Source organism: Crocuta crocuta, unplaced genomic scaffold (assembly GCF_008692635.1).
Source record: "Crocuta crocuta isolate KB4526 unplaced genomic scaffold, BGI_CrCroc_1.0 scaffold41, whole genome shotgun sequence".
Taxonomy (NCBI): Eukaryota; Metazoa; Chordata; class Mammalia; order Carnivora; family Hyaenidae; genus Crocuta; species Crocuta crocuta.
The window spans coordinates 16,449,598-16,474,785 of NW_027529428.1; the positions used below are offsets into that span (position 1 = coordinate 16,449,598).

Genomic DNA, 25,188 nt, shown 5'->3' on the forward strand with positions numbered 1-25,188 from the left:
GAATCTGTTAATATAAAGAAATAAAAGCTTTTCAGTTTATACTTATTTATACCATCTGCATAGTCTGAGAAACCCTAAGCCAATAAAATAAAAAGTAACACCCTGTAATGCTTGGAAGAAGTAAATACAAAATCTTTTTGGAAGAACATATTCTTAGCCTAGGCTACCCAGAGTCCCCACACAGAGACTAACCATGCACTTTTACTCAAAAATTTTAAAATATACAGGGAAATAACTCAGAATTAGGCAAGAGTCAGTAGACCAACAAACATCTACATTAGACATCTAAGAACCTCATATAACGAGACTTTTCAGATTGAGCTTATAAAATACCATATATTGTTTAAAGATACAAATGGAGTTGAAAACGTAGGGAAAAAACCAAGACACTATCAAAAAGACCTGAACAACTGAGAGAAAGGAAAATATAGAAATGAAAAATATGTTCATCGACATTAAAATAAGAGAGCAGATTACCCATTGTTGAAGGGACAATCAGTGAATTGCAAAATCTGAAAAAATTTTCAGATGCAGCAGATAGGAAAAAATGGAAATTATGAAAGAAAGATTAATGGATGGACACAGAGAATGGAATGTCAAAGACTAACTGATGTCTGCATTCCGTAAGGAAACAATGATAGAATTATACAGAATTATAAAGACTTGAATCCTCATGTGAAAAACAGCAACCAGAGAGTTGCTTTTATGACCGAACATTACAAAACTAGTAACAGTAAAGGTTCGATTTGAATATAGATAGCCCAACTTCAGATTGCAGGCTTTCAACAATTATTTTGTTAAGGATATACAAGAAATACTAGTAATAGCAGTAATAACTAACACTTAACCAAGTCCATGTGGCATGGACTGTACTATTGATTCATTTATTCTTCATAATATGGAAAAGTAATTATCCCCAGTCCTGAGTTGAGGAAACCAGGATAGCTGCAACACAGGGATAAAATAGCCTGTACAGAGTCACACAACTAGCAGTCCCACGCTCTGCTTCCACTGACCGTACTGTACTGCCTTTCACTATCATGAAGGCAAACAAAAATATTCACATGTAAATAAATGTAGGTAAACACTGACACTATGAAAAAGTGATAATTGTAGCTAATTCAAGGGGTTTAAGAACATGGTGGAACCAAAATGCACTTTATTCATTAATCCTTAATGTTCTTTTATTACAAAATACAACTAATATTTGCTTATGGATTTTTAAAAACCCTTTGTCATTAAATGTATTTCCTAATTCCTGCATCTTTCTTCATTTTTACTCATTCTTGTTTTTCCTTTTTTTTCTTATAAAGAATGAAAGCCTTGGCCAAGGCACTTTTACAAAAATTTTTAAAGGTGTAAGAAGAGAAGTAGGAGACTATGGTCAACTGCATGAAACAGAAGTTCTTTTAAAAGTTCTGGATAAAGCACACAGAAACTATTCAGAGGTGTGTATATTCTTTGTATAGCTTACGTAGTTCATGATATTTAAACATATGCTTTCATACTGATACAACACATTCATGCATGCAGCTTTTCAAAACTGTAATTTTTAAAAGTATACATATCAAGGACCTTTCTGAGGATGCTTTCTGGGGGTGAGGGTATAGAGAATTGCAGGATTTTCCTATAAAAATTTATTTCCAAACTAATATTACATTGTATTATGGATATTACTACATTTCTGCATATATTAAGGCAGAACTAGGCCTTCAAACTTGGCTCTCCAGAGCATTATGGGTTCCCACAGATTTCTTCTATGATTTAATCTATTTTTTAAAAAAATTTGAAAGGCACTGTCCTGAGGAACACTTGAGGTGAAATCCAGATGCCTCTGGGCATGATCTGGAGATGCTGGCCAGTGGAAACCCGCTTGTCAGTAGTCAGGGTCCCTCACATAGCAAAGCGTCACCAAACATGACTTATTAAACATTTCTGATGAGTAACGTGTGTTAAATTATGTTAGCAGGAGGGGACGCAAAACATAGAAGTGAAAGTCCTTCTAACCTAGAATACTGCAGTGTTGGTGGTTGTGATCCTCCACAACTGTACCCAGAAGTTCTAGTCAGAGGTTAATTGAGTTAGAGTGATGTTAATACCAGGCCTGACATACATGATATTTTATCTGCACAGACATCAGTCTTAATTCTTTTGAGAAGTTATTTGAAGCTCTCCGTTTTCTCCAGTCCCATATCCGTGTCTCTGATGTCTGTCTCTGTTCTCTCCTCCAGCTGCTGAGGGCCTAAGGCTGCTATTCTTGCATCATTCATGTTGCCCTGTACCACCGTTGCTCTCTCCTCTTTGTTGTTTCCTTATTCCAGGCTTTCTCAGGGGCTTCCTCAGAATGAACTCCAGCATTGAGGTTGATAGCAGTGTCAAGTCCGTCTAAGGGAACTACAGCTTGTAGCCTTTTCTGTGTGCATTTCTTTTATGACAGATGGTATCTTTCTGACCTATGAACATTTTTACACTCAACCAATAATTCTTTTGCATCTTTTGTATGTTTTTCTTTTCCTTAGTCTTTTTTTGAAGCAGCAAGCATGATGAGCCAACTTTCTCACAAGCATCTGGTTTTAAATTATGGAGTGTGTGTCTGTGGAGAGGAGAGTAAGTAGAACTCCAGGCTTCTTGATGTTCACTTTATGCCTTTCTCAGGGCATCTATTGTTGTTTTACAGAAAATTCAATTTCAGGATCATAACTAAGTATCAGCATAAACTATGTTTAATAGGAATTAAATGTTGAAACCAAAAACATCATAGAACCAAAAACATCAGTATGTCTTCTAAAAAAGGAAATGAATGAATGAAATTAAGATGCAGAAAACAGTTAATATGCCTTATGTTAAAATGCCCAAACAGCAGAGTCTTAGAGTAAACATGTCTTATAATCTTTTCTGTTAACCATCCCAATACAGATTGTGGCTGGTTCAATATATCATTGGAATAACTAGCCATTTTAGTACAAATTTATTTGGAATTGTGAAAAAAACCATAAATTATAGATTAAATTTTAAATGGAACTGACTGAAATGATTGGATGTTGTTATTTCATATATTCTATGGCTAAATTTAATTTTTTTAATGATTTATTTATTTTTGAGAGACAGAGACAGAGTATGAGCAGGGGAGGTGCAGAGACAGAGAAAGAGAGGGAGAGGGAGACAGAGTCCATGAAGCAGGCTCCAGGCTCCGAGCTGTCGGCACAGAACCCAACATGGGGCTTGAACCTGTGAACCGCAAGATCATGACCTGAGCCGAAGTTGGACGCTTAACCAATTAAGCCACCCAGGAACCCCCATGGCTAAATTTAGACTGTTCATAAGAACCAAGTTTACAAGAAAATTACTTACACAATTCTCGATTTTCTGTTAGTAATGTGGGTTAAATACACATCCATACTTATATAACATTTCTTCATATTTTTGAAAATTGATAGTCTTTTCAAAGGCAGTTATTTTCAAATCTGTTCTGTGGAGGTATTTAGGTATCTCAGGGGGTTGATGAAGTGAGAGTAAATCTAACTGCAGTAGTGAGATTTCTGCTCAATAATCCCCAACTAAAGTGTTTCTGTATTTATGCCTTTTTTTAAATTGATGTTTCTCTTAATTTTTCATTAAGGGGAATAAAAATATATTTCCTTAAAAAGTTTGAAAACAGTATTTAAGAGCATGTAATTCCAGTTCTTATGCTTGCTTTTACATTTCATTGATTCTGTGAAACACTTTATGCACATTTAAAAATACCTGAAATTGGGATGTGTGATATAATCAACGATGTGTCATTATTTGACAGTTATTTTTCTTTTATGACTCATAAAATAATGGGACATACAACTATCAGTGGTATCTGTGAAACATAATAGGTCTTCAATGCCACATAAAATAATTTGATTAAGCTTTTGTTCGTTGTAGCACTTATATATTTATTCTTTTTCTTTTCTTTCTTTTTTTGACACTTGCCATGAGATAAATTTACCTGTAGTCAGTTCTTAATTATCAGTATATGGATTGTGTTTTCTAAATTAACTATGAGTATCAAAACATTCATTAAGTTTGTTTTAGTTGCCCAGCAAGTTCCAAAGCTGATATACCAAGTGAGAACTAAGTGATTGTAATATTAGATCAAGCAGAATCACAATTTGCGGTAAGAACTCCAGTATGCATTTTAAAACAAACACGTAAAGGATAGGCCTATATGTAGTATAGGCACCGAATTACTTACTGGGCCATGAGCTGATATGGATTACAGTGTGAAAGTCTGTCAGAATTTCTTTAAAGATACGTATCATTATGCCATACTTACATTTTTTGCTTGAAGTTTTTGGTTTTCATCTTAATTTTCCTTTTTTTATAATTAAAATACAGTCCTTTTTTTTCTCATTCATAGAACTGTTTATGCTTAAGAAGCAATAAAATAATTACAAAAAATTTAGATTTGAAATTGAGAACCTGAGCTTATTGTTTTACAAATTAGTACTAGATGCCTATAAATAAACCCTAAATCTGGTTTAATTATTAAATAACATGTCTTTATGTAGAAGCAGTCGTGGCTTTGGGGAACTTGGTCAGTACTGTCAGGGCTGGAAATTTTTATCTGGCTTAAAGGCAGGAGTGCTTTTCAGAAGCACACACTTGTTTCTCTAGCAAAATATATCTTAATAGTATTTTAAAAATATACTTTTAAAGATAAAGCAATGCAAAATGAATTTTTGCTTCTTTGCAGCATAAATTAAAAGGATTAATGGAGTTCAAACTCAAATTCTCTTTAATACCTACAACAGAGTAGACATTGCTGTAAGTTTTATGTGCGGCAGAAGGATTTCAGGAAGTTCGGATGTCTGAGTATAGTAGTCCCAGCTTATCTGCAGGATATTGTTTCAGGACCCCCAGTGGATGCCTGAAACTGAGGATAGTACCCAACCCCATATACGCTGTTTTTTTTCCCTATATGTACATACCTGTAATAAAGTTTAATTTACAAATTAGGCATACTAAGAAATAACAATAACTAATAATAACATAGCACAGTCACAACAATATACTATAGTAGTTTATGTGAATGTGATTTCTCTCTCTCACAATATCATATTTATACTAACCCTTCTTTTTATGATGATGTGAGATAAAATATCTATGTGATGAGATGAAGTGAGGTGAATGACATAGGCACTGTGACATAGCATTAGGCTACTACCTTCTGACGGAAAGTTGGAGGGAAGATCCTCTGCTTCTGAACCTATTGACTATGGGTAGCTGAAGCTGTGGAAAGCAAAACCACAGATAAGCTGGGGACACTGGGGAGCCTGATGGCTCAGTAGGTTAAGCATCTGACTCTTGGATTCAGCTCAGGTTATGATCTTAGCTTCTTAAGTTCAGGCCCTGCATGGGCCTCTGCACTGGTAGCACGGATCCTACTTGGAGTTCTTCCTCTCTCTCTCTCTCTCTGCCCCTCTCACACTGGTGCGGTCTCTGTCTCTCTCAGAATAAATAAATAAAGTTAAAAAAAAAAAAGCTGGGGATATTTTNGTTTCATTTGTTTAAAAAAAGCAGCCATAATTCAGTACTAATACATAGAGGTTTGCTGGGGTAGTTATATATACACATATACATGTACATATACATATATATTAATATTATAATAAAATTACATAGAATAATATATATTATTAAGTATATAGTAATTGTTTAGATTTCTATATCTTGCTGTTGTGAATAAACTAAAACCCCAAAATACAATGGTATATAGCTGTTATATAGCTTTCTTTAAATTAGTGAATTTTGCATTTAATCTCTTTACCTATAATACTCATATATAACTATAAATATATTTTATAAAAATTTAAAATTACATGTATTTTTATTGTATGTATACTTGAGCCTTATTATTTGTATATTTTAATGCAGATATTCTGGTTCAGGAGTTTGTAAAATTTGGATCATTAGATACATACCTGAAAAAGAATAAAAATTCTATAAGTATATTATGGAAACTTGAAGTGGCTAAACAGTTGGCATGGGCCATGCATTTTCTAGTAAGTAATAAGTATAATTTTTGATCAAAATTATACTCTCTGTCTTCTGAAGCAACGTAGAAAGGATCTTGACCCAGGAATAAGAAATAAATCTGTAAATGAATACTGAGTCATTTAAAGTAATCTGTGTTAGTTGATGAAAGAGCTTATTTTAGGCATATATTTATTTCTGTAAAATCATTTTTGAAAGCGTTTTGTCATCTCGTCAGTCTCTTAAAATTGCTGATGGACAGTCTGCAAGTTGTGTCACTTGGTTTTAGGGAATTTAATAAAAAATTATGCAGAAACATGTTCTGCTAGCTAAAGATAGCAGAGCATCCCTGCAGAAAATACCTTGTTGTGGTGTCTGTGGACAGTTAGACATTATGTCTGGTGGGAAAGCAGTGTTGGCAGAAGAGCAGGGCCAGCCAGTGATCAGACCCCTCGGGGTGCTGCCTCTGAGTGATCCTCTGTCCTGCCGCTGAACAGGGATAATACTTACTACCTCAAATCTTAGCTTTGGAAAGTGAAGTGGCACTGAGTAATTTTAATATATTTGTTTCATCTTGAGTGTACATTGGTGTGTCATTTGAAAAGTAGAACAAAAACCACACTGCTGTCGTAAAACTTTCTTTTATGTCAAAGCATGCTTCCGAATTAATGTTTTTTAGCAAATGCTGTCCTGTTTCTTTTCTTTAAATCCATTTTGGGACTTTAGATATACTATTTAGTATATATTTAGTATATATAGTTCAAATATATGTGGATTGCTATTTGTGCTAATATGTGTATATATAGTTCAAATATATGTGGATTGCTAATGTGCTTAACTTTAACAGGAAGAAAAGGCCCTTATTCATGGGAATGTGTGTGCCAAAAATATTCTGCTTATCAGAGAAGAAGACAGGAAGACAGGAAATCCTCCTTTCATCAAACTTAGTGATCCTGGCATTAGTATTACAGTTTTGCCAAAGGACAGTAAGTTCAACAGGAATCGCATTTAACTTTTTTTTTTTGAGTGTAGCTGACACATAACATTATATTAGATTCAGGTGAAAAACATAGTGATTCCACATCTCTATTTGGAATGTAGTACAAAAAGCATGTTGTTAATTTTTTCTCAAACTCTTTTATTGACATGTTCTTGATTAATAATAAAATTTAACTACCATTTTTAGCAATCTAAATTGTTATAGTTACATCCTCTGTCCATTTTTCCATTCTTATATGCATGTTGTCATGTACTGTAAAATGATTTTTAGAACAGTTTTAATCCCTGCTTGTATGGAAGTTCAGATTTTATCCATTTTTTGTGAATTTTCTAATATATTCTTTGAGCCACAAATTCCTTCAGTCACAAAATAAAATTTTGAGAAGACCTATTATCTACTTTGAGATCTTATTTAGTATAATTATTCAGCTAATTCTCACTTTTTAAAACTTGAAAAAAATCTTTTGTGCTTGTTAGCCTTCTATTTAACAAAGTAAAAATTTCAGTCACATAGTTGAGAGGAGCTTTTTTGGTACAAATAATGTTGTAATTGTATTTCATTATCTTAGTTTCTCTAATTGAATGTACTAGATGTAGACGGTAAATTGATGAACACTTGTGCATTGATGTATCTTATTTGAGCCAACAGTATTGAAACTTGATAGCTTCTCTGACAGTGAAGATACACAATAGGACAGAAAATATTATAGGATCTTAGAAACTATACTAAGGGAAATTTTACTCTTTGGAATGGAAATGAAGAAGGAGAAAATTTATTCATACGGTAAAAGGGAAAGGAACCTGTACTCTTTAGTCTCTTAATTAGCAAAAATATTCATATTTGGCTTTACCAAAATACACTAAAAGATACACAGATTATCCTTCATTCTTCTATATCATTTTATTTACTTTTCCTATGTATCTATGCCAGATTACCAGAGTGTGAATTTAAAAGTGTTCTCTCCTTCCTTGGATAATGTTTTTCTGATGAGGTCAAAGACCATAGCACCTTTACTTGGGAAATTCCATGATCTTAGCAGAAACTACCTGTATCAATTCTCTATTCAGAATATCTTGGTATAATTAAGTAATTAATCTGTCTGTTGGTCCTTGTTTTTACATGTACAAGTTGGGATTGCCACTGCTATTGAATTATTGGCTCAGAATGACGTTAATGTTACCTTTACTGCTGATACACTGTAAAGAATTACAAAAATCGAGGCAATTTAGGACAAGTTTTATGGAAAAAAATGTTACTGAATGCACCACTTCTAGGAAGGGGTAGAGAGAGTTGGATACAAATTGAGACAATATGGCTTAATGAAAGGAAGTTTAGTTGATCCAGGATTTGTTGTCTAAGATTCTAATTCTCTCCATGCTACTAACAAATTTGGTGACTTTGGCCAAATTATTCAGTCTTTATGGGCCTCACTGTTGTCATTGTTAAAGCTGAGATACTGAATTAGATGCCTTCAGAGGTCCCTTGTGGCTCATCAGTGTGTACACTTGCTTACGTGGTGCACACAACTCACAACTCCACAAAGAAGACCAATTATCCAAGCCAGTTTGAAAATCATTTGCATATTAAAGAATTATTTACTTGTGGGAACTGTTTAACCATACTTTGTTGCTATCATTTCAAAGTTCTTCAGGAAAGAATACCGTGGGTACCACCTGAATGCATTGAAAATCCTAAAAATCTAAACCTGGCAACAGACAAATGGAGTTTTGGTACCACTTTGTGGGAAATCTGCAGTGGAGGAGATAAGCCACTGAGTGCTTTGGATTCTCAAAGAGTAAGTTTATATCAACTGTGAGATTAGAATTACTTTATGACCCTTGATTTTCTTTCCTATGATTTCATACTTTTTAGCCTCTCTTATGTTTAAAAATAAAATGTTTTATTATCACATTATACAATTTCTCATCTGGTTCTTTCATTATAGAAGCTCCAGTTTTATGAAGATAGGCACCAGCTTCCTGCACCAAAGTGGACAGAATTAGCTAATCTTATTAATAATTGTATGGATTATGAACCAGATTTTAGACCTTCTTTCAGAGCCATCATACGAGATCTTAATAGTTTATTTACTCCAGGTATGTGTCGACAGAATTATCTTATTGATTTTCCAGGTACCTTTCTATCTTCATCCTTTTTAACAAATCTTTACTAATTTTGTAATCCTTTATGAGAAGTTCCTTGATATCTCTTATTTATTTTTTTTAGTTTTAATTTTAGTTCCAGTTAGTCAGCATAGTGTTATATTAATTTCAGGTGTGCAATATAGTGAACCTTGATGTCTTTTAGACTCTTAGTCTCTTATGTTCATACGACTTTTCCTACTTCATACATATTCTAGTCTTACTGATTAAGCAGTCTCTTCATTTTTAGCAGAGACCTCTTCTTCAGGCTAAAAACTAGCCTGGTTTTACTTTACCAATTAATGAATAGTATACTGTAGAAGTTTATTTGGCCTATTTGACTTTTTAAAAGCAATTTTTTTAAACTACTATGTTTTATAGTTGAGTGGTTTTCTAAACATGAAGTAGGTTTGTTTTTATTTGCCCACTCTTTTAAAATATGTAGCTAAATGTACATATGTCTGACCCATAGGTATTTCCTGTTCCAATACTACTTAGTATTCTCACCACAGAAGTCAAAATAATATAATCTTACTTAGAAATATTAAAACTGCCTACTTTGGAAAGTAATTATCCTTTGCAAAAGTCTTTCTTAAAAGCCTATTAGGTTGTGGGTATTAAAGACTTGTTAATATAGTTTAAACTATTTGAGTTGTCCTGTATCAATTTGTATTTAGTATCTCTAACTCATTCTGATTATTTTGGTTAGCTTGAATTACAAACATTTTAGCCCAGACGATGTTGCCAGCCTACAGCACTCATATACTTTCTCTCTCCAGATTATGAACTATTAACAGAAAATGACATGTTACCAAATAGGATAGGCACCCTAGGGTTTTCTGGAGCCTTTGAAGACCGAGACCCGACACAGTTTGAAGAGAGACACTTGAAATTTCTGCAGCAACTTGGCAAGGTAAGGTGTCAGAGTTTTTTTAAATAGTTACTGTTTAATCATAGAACATTTTATTTAGAAAATAAAGGCTTTAAAGATTCTCTGAAATTCACTTTCCACCAGATTTTAGGGAGTGTTTATAGAAAAATGGTTTAGTCATCAGATGTTGGAGAAATACTGTGTTCAATAAATAGCTCTTTTACCTGAAGAACCTCTCAGAACTTTTTACATGTAATGTGCATTGAACATCTTTAAAAGGATGATAATTAGTTATTTCCTGTTTCGATTTAACCATGGGACTCTTTCTTGGTAGAGGCACTTTAGTTATGCAATAGAGAAAGGAACAATTAATTAAGCCTTTCTACCTATCTCCTTTTTTAGTCATCTCAGGAAGAAATAATCAATCTGATTGTCTGACTGGATCATGTTCGTTAGTAAGACCAGGAAAAGCGTAGTTCTTTACAGGTCCAATTACAGTGATAAACTCTTTTTCTTCCCCTGAGCTTGCTAGTATAGAGTTCTGTACTAGCTGGCTTACAAATTGGAGATAGAAGATACCGGCATTTGGGGTGTATTAGTTATCTATTTCTGTGTCCCTAAAACTTAACAGAGGAAGACAGCACACATTTATTTTCACCTAGTTTAGAAATTAGAAGTTTGAGGGGTACCTGGGTGGCTCAGTTGGTTGAGTGTCCGACTTTGGTTCAGGTCATGATCTCACAGTTCGTGGGTTCGAGCCCCGCGTCTGTGCTGACAGCTCAGAGCCTGGAGCCTGCTTCAGATTCTGTGTCTCCCTCTCTCTCTCATCCTCCCTTGCTCACGCTCTCTCTCTCTCAGAAATAAATAAAACATTTTAAAAAATTAAAAAAAAAAAGAAGAAATTAGAAGTTTTGGGAGCAGCGTAGGTGGTTCCAACTTACGGTCTCTCACCTGACTGCAAATCAAGTTGTCATCCAAGCCTTGCATTCTCATTGGAAGGCTTAACGAGGGGAAGATTTACTGTTAGCCTCACTCATGTGGTTATTGACAGGCCTCAGAATATCTGCCTCCAAGCTCACTTATGTGGGCCTTTCTGCAGGGCTGCCTCCCAGCATGGCAGCTGAGAGCAAACACCCGAGGTGGAAGTCCTGGTCTTCTGTAACCTAATCTCAGGGGTGCTGTCTCATCACTTTTGCCATATTCTGTTCATTGTAAATGAGTTGACAAATTCAGCCTACAGTCAAGGGGAAGGAATTATAAAAGACCATGAATGTCAAAGGTAGAGAACATTGGAAGATAACTTAAAGGCTGCCAACGAGAGTGTGCATCTTGGCCACAACCCTGTGGTGATAACATCAATTTCTTGGTAGTATGCAGTGTGTCCAAAATTTAATAAACCTTTTGGGGCGCCTGGGTGGTTCAGTCAGTTAAGCGTCTGACTTCGGCTCAGGTCGTGATCTCATGGTTCTTGGATTCGAGCCCCACGTCAGGCTCTGTGCTGACAGCTAGCTCAGAGCCTGGAGCCTGTTTTGGATTCTGTGTCTCCCTCTCCTTTGACCCTCCCCTGCTCTCTCTCTCTCTCTCTCTCAGAAATAAAACACTAAAAAAAATTTTTTAAAAGATCTTCTTAAAAACAACAACAACAAAATTTGATAAACCTTTTGTCATTCACTCCTCCAATCCTAAAATTTATCTGGACATTTCAGAAAGTGTTATTTAGAACGGTTTGGGAAATGATGCTTTAGACTTAAGAGTAACCTCTTCATTTCAGTGAGAAAAATTAAGGTCCAAAGAAGTTAAGTAACTTGTCTATGGTTAGATAACTAGATAGTAGCAGATGTGATATCAGAACCTTTCTCTGCTTTTATTTCAATGCTATTTCTGCTGTCTCACACATGTATTCGATTTCGTTTGTGTGAGTCTGCTTCTGTTGTATTGTTCTCTCTCTTTTTTTTAATGTTTTATTTATTTTTGAGAGAGAGAGAGACAGCATGAGCAGGGGAGGGTCAGGGAGAGAGGGAGACACAGAATCTGAAACAGGTTCCAGACTCTGAGCTAGCTGTCAGCACAGAGCCCAACGTGGGGTTCGAACCCACAAACGTGAGATCATGACCTGAGCCAAAGTTGGATGCTCAACTGAGTGAGCCATCCAGGCGCCCCCATTGTATTGTTCTCTTTATTGTTGTCTTTTTGGGGCAAATCATATAATGTGAAGACATAAAATAATTATTTTATTCCCACCAGGGATTACATTGCAAATAATAAATTGCTTATGGAAAAAGCAGAAATTAGTGTAGTATGACTTATTCATGGGTTTGTGGTTGAATACATCTTGATTTAGTTTTAGCTATATGCAAATTGTTTCATGACCAAAAGTACTAAGTCATTAGATTAGTAACATAGTCACTATCACACAATCATGAAAACCTTAAAATTATGTTTTCTCTTTTATGCAGAACAAGCCACTTAATTTATTTCATCCTAGAGTCAGCTGTTAATGTCGATTATTATATCTCCTAGAGATTTTTTTTGGTAGACTGTACAGAAAGTTTTGGAAAATAAAATCCAGCTTACTTGAAGTAAAGGGAACAACCTATAGTGAAATTTCATTATCTTCAGTTGATGTGGATATTTTTTATAAGCTTCTTGATTCTTATACTTCTGTATTTTCCCAGCTGTTAATATGAACATGAATATATGAACATTTATATGATTAAGGGCATTTTCTAGGAAAAATACAGTGTTTCAAATTCTAAAATCCAAAGAAGATTCCTTCACTTCAGGAGCCAGAAAATTTTAAGCCAGTGGATGAAAATCTAAAGGGTAATCTAGGAATCAGACATCTTTGGGAAGGTCTGAATTACTTCCAGATTGTTAGTTTTTTTCCCAAAATGGTGTGGGTTTAAAAAAATTTCTCTTAATGTTTATTTTTATTTTTGAGAGAGAGAGAAAGAGTGACAGAATGTGAGCTGGGGAGTGGCAGAGGGAGAGGGAGACACAGAATCTGAAGCAGGCTCCAGGCCCAAAGTGGGGCTCGAACTCCCCAACCATGAGATCATGACCTGAGCCAAAGTCAGACACGTAACCGACTGAGCCATCCAGGCACCCGTGATGTGGCTTTAATATATAAATATTTGAGTTCTTACTAAGTTCCAGGTTCCCCACCACCAGTCACTGTGGATATGGGATGTAGCCATTGTCTCAGTAGTTTACAACTTAGCTAGAGGAGGTAGATTGCAACTAGTAGTTATAGAACAGTGTCCTAAGTACATTCACTATTTAAATTAAATTTCGTACTGCTCACGACTTTAAAAATTTTCATAATATGTGAATTGGTACAAGTGTCAACATTGTAATTCATGTATATTTATGAACTATTCAAATGTTAATTTGAGATATCACATAGTTTTCTAATTACAAACTGCTTTTTCATGTAAAATTCTATTAATATGGCCCTTATGTAATTTTGGTTATTTTTAAGAATAAATTTTGGTTAGTTTTAAGAATTTTTTAAAAATAAGATACAACACTGTGTTGTTATTTAGTACTTGATTGAAATTTGTTTAAAATTAACCCAGAAAAAGGATGCCTGGATGGGTCAGTCAGTTAAGCAGCCAACTTTGGCTCAGGTCATGATCATGCTGTCCGTGAGTTCGAGCCCTGTGTCGGGCTCTGTGCTGACAGCTCAGAGCCTGGAGCCTGCTTTGGATTCTTCGTCTCCCTGTCTCTCTCTCTCTCTGCCCCTCCCCCACTCATGCTCTGTCTCTGTCTCTCAGAAATTAAACATTAAAAAAATAAAATAAAATTATCCAGGAAGTATTTCTAAGTTAAACAGTTCTGCAGTAAATTGTAGCATACATACCTATACACGAATATTATGAAATTACTTTCAGGAATATTATCTGGCATTATTAGTGTATGTTTCTTTTTTTAGACAATTCCTTATTATTCATAATTACCCTAAAATCTCATTAAGCATAATTCATTCAATATTTGCATTAACTCAATTCAGCTAGATTTAAATATATATGTAAATTATTTTCTTAAAATGTACTTTTATAAAAGAATACTCAGGCGTATAAAGCAATATAAGGGAAATGTGATGCATCTACATATATTCATACATGGGAGTTACTTAGAAAAAGTAACGTTAAGTTAATAAAACAACCCAAGTTCAGTAATTACCTGTGATTTACTGTTCACTTTTTCAGACTATTCTTTTATTTAGTTTAAATTTCTGATTTCTTTCATTATTTTCTAAAAGTAATAGATACTTGAACTTCCTTAAAAAATCATTACAGCATTTCCCTTTTCATGTGCTTTACCAGATAATCCAAACTGTACATTTTTATTTATTTATTCTTTATTAAATATTAATGTGCTTTCTCGTAGCTGGTAGTTGAGACTGATTTAGGGGTAGAAATGAATTAGGAAGTGTAAACTAGGAGGTAACGTTGCAGTATTCCAGCGGCCACACCTCACCTTAAGCTTTCAACCATTCTTGGAAAATGAATGTTTCAGACAAAAAAAAGGGTGGGGGAGGGCACCTTCAGTATCTTTTGGCTCCTTTAAAAACAAAGAAATTTTAACATCAAATTAGTGAAGAACTTTTAGTGATTATTTATAAAAAATAGAATAACTAAATAATATTAAAGAATAAATTACTGCTTCCCAAAACCATTGGAAACAGTCTCTTTTTAAAGGGATATAATAGTTAATCCTCCGACTTCAGCTCAGGTCATGATCTCACAGTTCGTGAGTTCGAGCCCCATGTCAGGCCCTCTGCTGATAGCTCAGCAGAGCTTCGTATTCTGTGTCTCCCTCTTTCTCTGCCCCTCCTTTGCTTGCTCGCGCTCTCTCTCTCTCAAAAATAAATAAACATTGAAAAAAAATTTAAAAATCAAGTGATATAATAAGCCTTGAAGTTTGATTTTTAAAATCAGACCTTACTTTACCCTAGATTCTGTTTGTGGCATTTTTGAGTCTCTCCCACATCACCAGTTTTCTCTTCTTAAAACAAGTAAAAACATGTACTGATACACTTTTAACCTTTTTAACCTAAGCATATTCCTCAATAAAAGGGAAATAAATATTTATGTTTAGTCTTTCTTTACAGAGGAAATGCCATATTGGTGTTCTCTGTACCATATTTTCCTAAGATGTCTCCAGCTGTCATTGATTTTCCTCTTTTCCTCTTTTCTGCATTCATGCATTCCACACAGTTTAGTTTTTAATTTCAGTCCTTTATTGTTTATTAGATCTTGGTTTATGGATATAATGAATATAATGAATGTAATTTAGCAATATGCGCTAGTATTTAAGAAAGAGACATAACAAAGAATGCATCAAAACATCACTAATTTAGATGAGCAAGGAGGAAAGATCATACTAAATTATAAAGTGTATTTTCTTTTTTAGAGTGACGTTTTTTCTGGTTATGAAAGTGACATGTATTTGTTGCAGAGTAATTAGAAAATACAGATGCATTTCTTTCATTTTAGTCTCTGTATACCTACACACAAACTTTGCTTCAGAAGGGAGATCATTCTATATATACAATTTTCTTGGGGTGCTGGGGTGGCTCAGTCAGCTGAGCTTCTGACTCTTGATTTTGGCCCAGGTCATGATGGGTTTATGGGTTTGAGCCCTGTGTTGGGCTCCATGCTGATAGTGCAGGGCCTGTTTGGGATTTTCTCTCTCTCTCCCCCTCTCTCTGCCCCATCGCTGCTTTCTCACACTCTCTCTCTCAAAATAAATAAACTTTAAAAATTAAAAAAAGTATATATTACATATACAATTTTCTTGCTATTTTTCATTTATTATAACATCAAGATTTTCCCATTATTAATATTCTTTTGAAACATAATTTTATAAGTGAACATACTGTAATATATTTACAACATTCCCCATTATTGCAGCTTAGAGTTTTTGTACTTTTGATTTGCAACATTTTTAGTTTCTTACATAGTTCTTTGAATTTAACATTATTTTATTTTATTTATTTTATTTCAATTTTTTAAAATATAGTTTATTGTCAGGTTGGTTTCCATATAACACCCAGTGCTCATCCCCACAAGTGCCCTCCTCCATGCCCATCACCCCCTTCCCCTCTCCCCACCCCCATCAACCCTCAGTTTGTTCTCAGTATTTAAGAATCTCTTATGGTTTGCCTTGCTCCGTCTCCTTAACTATTTCCCCTTCCCCTCCCCTATGGTCTTCTGTTAAGTGTCTCCTGATATACATATGAGTGAAGACATATTGTGTCTGTCTTTCTCTGCCTGACTTACTTTGCTCAGCATAACACCCTCGAGTTCCATCTGCATTGCTACACATGGCCAGATTTCATTCTTTCTCGTTGCCATGTAGTATTCCATTGTGTATATAAACCACATCTTGATCCATTCGTCAGTTGATGGACATTTAGGCAGTTTCCATGATGTGGCTATTCTTGAAGGCGCTGCTATGAACATTGGGGTACATGTGCCCCTATGCATCAACACTCCTATATCCCTTGGGTAAATTCCTAGCAGTTCTATTGCTAGGTCATAGAGAAGTTCTATTTAACATTTTTTTAAAACAATGTAAATTGAGGAGACTGCCAGGGTGACATTTTCAAAATGTATTTACAACCATATGTATTTCTCAGTAATTCAGTTTGTAGGAAATTAAAGAAAAATGGTATGGTCTTTAGTTGTAGCAATTTTTTTTCAGTTTTAAAGTTTATTTATTTGGGGCGCTTGGGTGGCTCAGTCAGTTAAGCGTTTGACTTGCGCTCAGGTCATGATCTCACAGTTCGTGGGTTTGATCTGTGCTGACAGCTCAGAGCCTGGAGCCTGCTTCAGACTCTCTGTCTCCCTCTCTCTTTGACTCTCCCCTGCTCACGCTCTCTCTCTCTGACTCTCAAAAATAAAAATAAAAATAAATAAATAAATAAATAAATAAAGTTTATTTATTTAGAGAGGGAGAGAGGAGAGAAAGCGATCACGCGTGTGCACTTGAGTGGGGGAGGAGCAGAGGACAAGGTGAAAGAGAATTCCAAGCAGGCTCCGTAATGACAACGCAGAGGCCCATGTGGGCTCAAACTCAAGGAACCAGAACCCTGAGATCATGACCTGAGCAGAAACCACAAGTGGGACACTTAACTGACTGAGTCACCCAGGCGCCCCCTAGTGGTAGTTTTTAATATAGATATTTTCTAGCTGCATTTTACAATCTAATATTAATTTCATCTTTGCTTTTTTGAAAGAATTGGTTGTTCAGTGGCCTAGCTGTTTGTATTGCCTTATTGAAACAGTCTAAAACACCATCCCTACAAAGGTGCATGGCACCTTTTCATTTTACAAAAGTACAGCTCTTAGTACACTGCATTCTTCTATTTTTTTCAACTAGAAGCCTGGTAAAAATATTCAAAGGAGTTATTTATAAGCAAGATTATTTCCCTATTTTTAAACCAACAGAAATAATAATATATTTTAATATTCATAAAAAGAGTTAAGAAAATATTCTGAAAACTTTCTTCTGCTACCAGAATTCTAAAATGAGTATTTTTGTGATCTTCCTTTATTCTCACATCCACACATACTTATAGTCTTTACTCTTCACCTCAGTTAAAACCTAGCTTTTGTGAAATCCTCTTTATTACTTCTTACTCTGGTGCAGATCTGGGACGCACAGATCTGGACCTTGCTGCTGCTACTTTTCCAAAATCAGAATTTCCAGCATCATATATAGTCCTATGTGAATATGGTTATTCTCTCCTCATCATTGGCCAACATCTTGATTGATGATCCACATTTCAAGTACTTTTGGCTCTCATTGTTTTCATCTTTGCCTTACTCCTGCTATTACTTGGGATACCCTTTGAATACCTTTTTTAAATTTCTCAACCTCAATCTGTGAACATGTTAAATGAGTGCATTTTGAATTCCATAGTCCCTGATAGTAATCTTACTTATGAAATATCAGACCCGGAAATCTCCCTCTCTGACTATAACTTTGTATCTTTAGACTCTTCCCAACATATAAATCCTTCTTTGGTATCTTTGTCATTGCCAGTGTCTCTCTGACCCTCTCTTGTTCCTGAAGCCTATTAGCTGCCTTCTAGATCCAGCTCTCCTTTTTCATAGTAGGTGCAGCAGTCACCCTCTGCTTCCACTGCTGTCCTGTCCACCGTACCGTCCCCTTCCCTCCCGTCACCCTCTGCTCTCACTGCTGTCCTGTCCACAGTTCCGTCCCCTTCCCTCCCTTGACTGTTTTACTTTCCATGCCATTTCCTACTGTATGAAAAATAAAACTCTGAATTATTTTTTCTATTTGTGTTTTCATCTCTCCAACACTGTTAAGAAAAAATCAGATATAAATGTTCATTGTTTCCATTGCAAATTGATTTCCAACATTGGCTGGCACTTAGGACTATTTTATTTTTTTTTTTTAATAGTTTATTGTCAAATTAGTTTCCACATAACACTCAGTGCTCATCCCCACAAGTGTCCTCCTCCATGCCCATCTCCCCCCTCCCCCCACATCCATCAGTCCTCAGTTTTTGTCAGCATTCAAGAGTCTCTCATGGTTTGCTTCTCTCCCTTTCCCCCACCATTTCTGCCCTTCTTCTCCCCCTTGTTCCTCCGTCAAGTTCCTCCTAATCCTCCTATACGTGCAAACATATGATATTTGTACTTAGGACTATTTTAATTCGTAGTTCTTTTATTCTCCCTTATTTGATTTCTTCTGTAGTGCCTGCCTATTCAAATGTTTTCATTCCCTTCTGGTTTCCTATCCTAAATCTTTCTTCCCATGCAGTGTTTGTCTTTACCTCCTTCTTCCAAAAGAAAGTAGAGGCATTTCAGATTTAAACAGTGAGACTTATTTGTGCCTATCAAATTGACGAAGAGTTAGAAAAAATTAATAAAGATTAGTGTTGGCAGTGATATGATAAAGTTGACATTTTCCCACTGTTTATTAGAGCTTAAATCTAATGAAGGTGACCCCTTGAAAAGTGTCTGCTGTAGCATGTATGAAGTACTTTTGAAATGTCCCTATCCTTCGAACTGTGAATTCCACATTTAGCAAAAAAATCAAACTTGTGTTAGTCTGCTCAGGCTGCCATACAAAATACCATATGTTGGGGGTTAAACAACAGATATTTTATTGTCATAGTTCTGGAGGCTGAAAGTCCAAGATTAAGATGCTGGCAGGATTCAGTTTCTAGTGCATACTCTTTCCTTGGCCTCCCTCCATATGGCCACCTTCCTGGCTGAGTCTTCATGTGGTAGATGGCTCTGTGCCTTTTCCTCTTCTTATAAAGGCACCAGCCGTATCAGAATAAGGCCTCACTTTATGATCACCTCTTCACAGGCCCTGTCTTCAGATGTGCTCACATTGGGAGTTAGGGCTTTATCATAGGAATTTGCGGGGAACACAGACATTCTGTCTATAACAGACCCTTCCTTGTTCATCCAGCTCACTGACAGTGGTATCAAAGGATTTATTGTGAAGAAGCAAAGATTGTCCTGGAAGTTAGTGATAGAGATTTAGGAATTCCTTGACATGTCTCCTGGCTTAATATTCATGTTCATGATTTGTTTAAATGCCTTTTTGAAGTTGTTTATATTTCAGTCTATAATTCCTTTTGAAGAAATTAAATTTATAGATTTACTACCTACATGTTGAAATATTATTTCCTTTTCTTATTCTGAAAGTTCTGCCTAATGTAATCTTCAAGATACGTCTGCTAATTCTAGTTACTGGGATTTTGCATAATTAAAATTTATTAGTAATTTATCTAGAAACTTTGAGATTTCTATCCTAATGTGATGTGCTGCTTAGGGTAATTTTGGCAGTGTGGAGATGTGCCGGTATGACCCTCTGCAAGACAACACGGGGGAGGTGGTGGCTGTGAAGAAGCTCCAGCACAGTACAGAAGAGCACCTGAGGGACTTTGAGAGAGAGATCGAAATCCTTAAGTCCCTGCAGCATGACAACATTGTAAAGTACAAGGGAGTGTGCTACAGTGCTGGTATGTTGCCCATTGAAACCCATTTTGTTTTTGTTTTTGTTTTAATTTTTATTTATTTCTAGGAGAGAGAGAGAGAGACAGCGTGAGCAGGGGAGGGTCAGAGAGAGAGGGAGCCACAGACTGAAACAGGCTCCAGGCTCTGAGCTGGCAGTCAGCACAGAGCCCGACGCGGGGCTCGAACCCACAAACCGCGAGATCATGACCTAAGCGAAAGTCGGACGCTTAACCGACTAAGCCACCCAGGCGCCCCCATTGAAACCTATTTTGAACTCAAGTTATGTCCTTGGCATCCTGGGTAATAGAAACGTACAGTGTCTCAAGATCTGGACTTGTGATATGCCAGTGCCCAAGGAGAGAAGTGTTTGTTTATATCACTGCAGATTGTGCTTGGTGATGGTGAGCTAGAACTATAGGAAGTCTTTGGCTCCTTGGTTAATCATTCTTGTCACTGAGGGCGGTGGTTACCATGTTTGCATAAGCTTGCCAAGAGAATATCTTTTTTAAATAATGAAATTATCTTTGCTCACATTTTCTATGAAAATATTTTTTTTAATGTTTATTTTTCAAGGTGGGAGGGGGGTAGGCCGAGAGAGAAAGAGAGAATCTCAAGCATGCTATGCACTGTCAGTGCAGAGCCCGATGCAAGGCTTGAACTCACAAACGGTGAGATCATGACCTGAGCCAAAATCAAGAGTTGGAGGCTTAACTGACTGAGCCACCCAGGCAGTCCTCTATGAAAATATTTTTTTAATTAGATACTTTTTGTTCATTACAGATGAGGAGAGAGGAAATTTTCATCAGTTTATTTGGGTTTGCAAAAAGGGTTACACAAGATTAAACCATAACTATTTTAAAGGTTCTTTTCAAAACTTTTTGATTCAAAAAGCTTGTGTTCTTAATTACTACATCACTTAATTTATAATCAGGTTTTGTCATCTTAGACTCAGAATTTATATATTTATAAGTCATTTTTATGTATGTTTTCTATTATTTTATCAATAAAATATGGCAAACTGAAACATTGTATTTCCATTTGTATGTTAAAAGGCCGGCGTAATTTAAGATTAATTATGGAATATTTACCATATGGAAGTTTACGAGACTATCTCCAAAAACATAAGGAACGGATAGATCATAAAAAACTTCTGCAGTATACATCTCAGATATGCAAGGTACTTAATATCCTGGCTATTTGTTGTAAGTAAAGAGAACATGCTGAAGTAATTGTTACAAAAACTCTAGAGTTTTTCTTTGATAATTAAGAAAGCATATAGAGGAAAGACCATTTAATTATTTATCTTTATAAAACGTAGCTGAAATAAAAACGCTATTTCATTCATAGGGCATGGAGTATCTTGGTACAAAAAGGTATATCCACAGGGATCTAGCAACAAGGAATATATTGGTGGAGAATGAAAACAGAGTTAAAATTGGAGATTTTGGTTTAACCAAAGTCTTGCCACAAGACAAAGAGTACTACAAAGTGAAAGAACCTGGTGAAAGTCCTATATTCTGGTGAGTATATTTTAGTGAAAATTTACTATTACTCATAGTTTGTCATTTATATATTTATAATAACAAAACCTTATGCTTACATTGGTCTGAATGCATTTCATGTATTATCTCATCTAGTCTTTATGACAGCCCTTGGAGAATATGTGTTCCCTCCATCATGAGGGTACTGAAGTGTAGACAGATTAAATAGCTTACTCAAGGTCATATGACCAACAAATGGTAGAATTAGGATTCCAACCCAAATAGTCTGCTCTCAAAATTTGCGCTTTAAAGCTTATTTATTTATTTATTTATTTATTTTATTTTTTTAGTGTTTGTTTATTTTTGAGACAGAGAGAGACAGTGTGAGCTGGGAAGGGGCAGAGAGAGAGAGAAAGAGAGAGACACGGAATCCAAAGCAGGCTCCAAGCTCTGAGCTGTTAGTACAGAACCCGACATGGGCCTTGAACTCATGAACCAGGAGATCATGACCTGAGCCAAAGTTGGACACTTAACCACCAGTTGACTGAACCACTTAGGCGCCCCTAAGCTTTCTTAACCATGATGGTGCTTTAATCTGGCATTAACTAAACATTTTATAGCAGTTTGAAGCTAAAAGTAGTTTTTTTAAGTTTGTTTATTTTGAAAGAGGCAGACAGAGAATGAGTGGGGAAGGGGCAGAGGGAGAGAAAGAATCCCAAGCAGGTTCCACACTGTCAGTGCAGAGCCCATCGTGGGGCTCCAACTCCATCTGTGAGATCATGACTTAGAGCCGAGACCAAGAGTCAGATGCTTGTCTGACTGAGCCACCCAGGTGCCCCAAAGTTAAAGGTGATTTTTGATCTTCGGTTAAAATTGTGAATTGTGAGGATCATAAAAACCTAATTTCTTATGTGGAATACATTGTTGTTTTTAATGATTTGTGCTTTGTTGCAGGGTCTTTTTTTTTTTTTTTTTTTATGTCTTAGTTCATTAATGCTACATTTTGTTTTATATGGATGAATCGCTGAAAATATATTTAAATGTTTTGATTTGGGATAAATTCCAAATAGACTTTAATTCTGGTTTATTTATCTGCTAAAATAACACTATTAGGATTATGTTGTTTGGGGCACCTGGATGGCTCAGTTGGTTAAGCGTCTGACTTCGGCTCAGGTCGTAATCTCATAGTTTGTGGGTTCGAGCCCTGTATCAGACTCTGTGCTAACAGCTCAGAGCCTGGAGCCTACTTCAGATTCTGTGTCTCTCTCTTTCTCTACCCCTCCCCTTCTCATGCTCTCTCTCTCTCTGTCTCTCGAAAATAAATAAATGTTAAAAATTTTTTAAAAAAGATGTTAGTGTTAAGGGATGGGTTTTGTTTGTTTTGGTTTTATTTGCATTCTTATGTTTTATTTACATTTTGAGTTTCTGACTTGAAAGTTAGAATTATTAATATAAACAATACAACTGTCAATTTGTAAAAATTTGAGACTCATCAGACTTATTAGAAATATATAGATTATTCACTTAGCTACTGCCAAGTTCAGTGACCATCCATATATGTTTAGTTATCTTCATTTATTTTGTATCTATTAATTTTTCAACTTATCCCAGCTATTACAAATTGTTGAGTATGAAACCTACTTGAGATCCTGTCTTCCTCTCTCTCTGCCCCTCCTCTGCTGGCATACTCTCTCTTTCTATTAAAAAAAAAAAAAAAGAATGGAAACTAGAAATACTGGTTGCTACTGAGGAGTGTGATTAGGAGAGATTTCACATTTCACTTTATACACCCCAGTGTCATTTGAAATGAAATTAATCGGCATAAAAAAGGTGTGGTACATATGTATAATGGAATATTACCCAGCCATAAAATCAAGAAATCCTGCCATATGCAAGACATGGATGGAGCTAGGGATTATTATACTTAGTAAAATAACTCAGAGAAAAACTTACATCATAAGATTTCACTCACATGTGGAATTAGGAAACAAAACAAATGAGCAAAGGGAGAAAAAAAGAGAATGACAAAGACAAGCAAACCAGGAAACATTCTTATGTACAGAGAACATACAAATGGTTATAAGAGGGAAGGTGGGGTGGTTAAATGGGTGATGGGGATTAATGAGTGTACTTGTGATGAGCAGTGGATGCTATACGTAAGTGTTGAATCACTGTACTTTACACCTGAAACTACTATTATGTTGTAAGTGAATTAACTGGTATTAAAATAAAATCTTATTTATATAGAAAGAGTAATAATAGTTAATGGCATTGTGAGTATTTTAAAGAAAAGTCCTTATCTTTTAGAGTTGCATACTGAAATAATTATGATTGAAATACTCTCATGTCTAGAATTCACTTCATATAAATTCAGTGGGATGGAGGTGGGGAATGGTCAATGAAACAAGGCAGGAAGTGAGTTTAATTAAGTGACATGTACATGGTTGTCTGTTGTTCTCTAGTTTCTGTATGTTTGAAATTTCTCATAATAAAACCAGTTTTAAGTAATATCCTGGTGATATCATCATTAATTATTTTTAGAATATAAGTGAAACTAGAATATTGGACTCATCTAAACTTACTTACTTTGGCCATGTCCCCAGTGATACACAAATTTAATTCTTTTTTTCCAGAATGAGAAATTAAAGAAGTTAAATGGAATTAACTAGAAATCCATAAAGATTAGTAATATGAATTACCAGTGATTTGGGCATACTTAATAAATACAGTTTAATAAACATTTATTAAGTTTCTACTGTTCCAAATACTATACAAGGACCAGGGGATATGAAGATAGGGTCAACTTCAGAAAAACAACAACAACAACAACAAACAACTGTGCCTGGTTACTAGGAGAGCTGAACTGAAAAGGAAACATTTGACATGGCAGGCATACAGCCAACAGGTCCACTATACATTATCCCTTACCTTTCAGGGCTCGTAGTTTTAAAAAAAAAATCAAATGTGTGATCAGTCGTTGCAATCATTATTGCATAAGTGCAATATTGAAGAATATGATGGGAAAACATAAGAATGCAAATAACTCTTCTTGGGGTTTAAATTAATCAGAGAAAACCTAAACTAAGAAGTAGCATTTTAATTATTGATTAATAGTTTACCAGGTAGAGAAAAGCAAAGGTGTTCCCTGAGGAGGAAGGCCAGATCTAGAGGAGCAGGGACTTGCAAGTGAGTGGCACAGTCCCAGAGCAGACAGGGCGTAATGGTGGCTGGGAAGGGATTGAGCCTGGCACGCCATGTTGATGAGTTCAGACCTCATTCAGTAGACCGTGTGTAGGTAGGAAATTGCAGGCTTCATCCAAGAGAATGTCATGTTGAGATTTATATTTTAGGAAGAGAGATCTACTTTTGATGGAGAAAGAAATTCTCAAATCATGGGGACACCAGGGTCCATGAAGTCAAAGGTATTTTCATAATAACACTAAGAGGTTATTTGCTTTTTCACTCTCATTGTTTCATAAATATGTAGTAGGATTTTCTAGAGGCTAGCAGAAGTCTTCTATTAAACATTAAAGAAGCGTGCAAAAATGTAAACACTGCTGCTCTTCTCACAAACATTTTTCTTGTTTTGGAAAATAGTTATTTTTCATAAAATGTTATTTTTGTTAACAAGTGCTAGGTTTATTATTTTTAATGAATTAATACTGTTACATTTTCTTACTTT

General features: G+C 35.4%; 1 protein-coding gene across 1 annotated transcript in view; it reads left to right on the forward strand.

Annotated features, from left to right (window-relative positions):
* JAK2 (Janus kinase 2) overlaps positions 1–25,188 on the forward strand; it is a 118,625-nt gene that overhangs the window by 84,414 nt on the left and 9,023 nt on the right. Inside the window, exons 12-21 of the mRNA XM_077759456.1 lie at positions 1,314–1,448; positions 2,520–2,607; positions 5,905–6,032; positions 6,851–6,989; positions 8,647–8,798; positions 8,949–9,099; positions 9,924–10,057; positions 19,841–20,030; positions 21,078–21,202; positions 21,373–21,545. Coding sequence (XP_077615582.1) covers positions 1,314–1,448; positions 2,520–2,607; positions 5,905–6,032; positions 6,851–6,989; positions 8,647–8,798; positions 8,949–9,099; positions 9,924–10,057; positions 19,841–20,030; positions 21,078–21,202; positions 21,373–21,545 — 1,415 coding nt within the window. The remainder of the gene's footprint in view (positions 1–1,313; positions 1,449–2,519; positions 2,608–5,904; positions 6,033–6,850; positions 6,990–8,646; positions 8,799–8,948; positions 9,100–9,923; positions 10,058–19,840; positions 20,031–21,077; positions 21,203–21,372; positions 21,546–25,188) is intronic.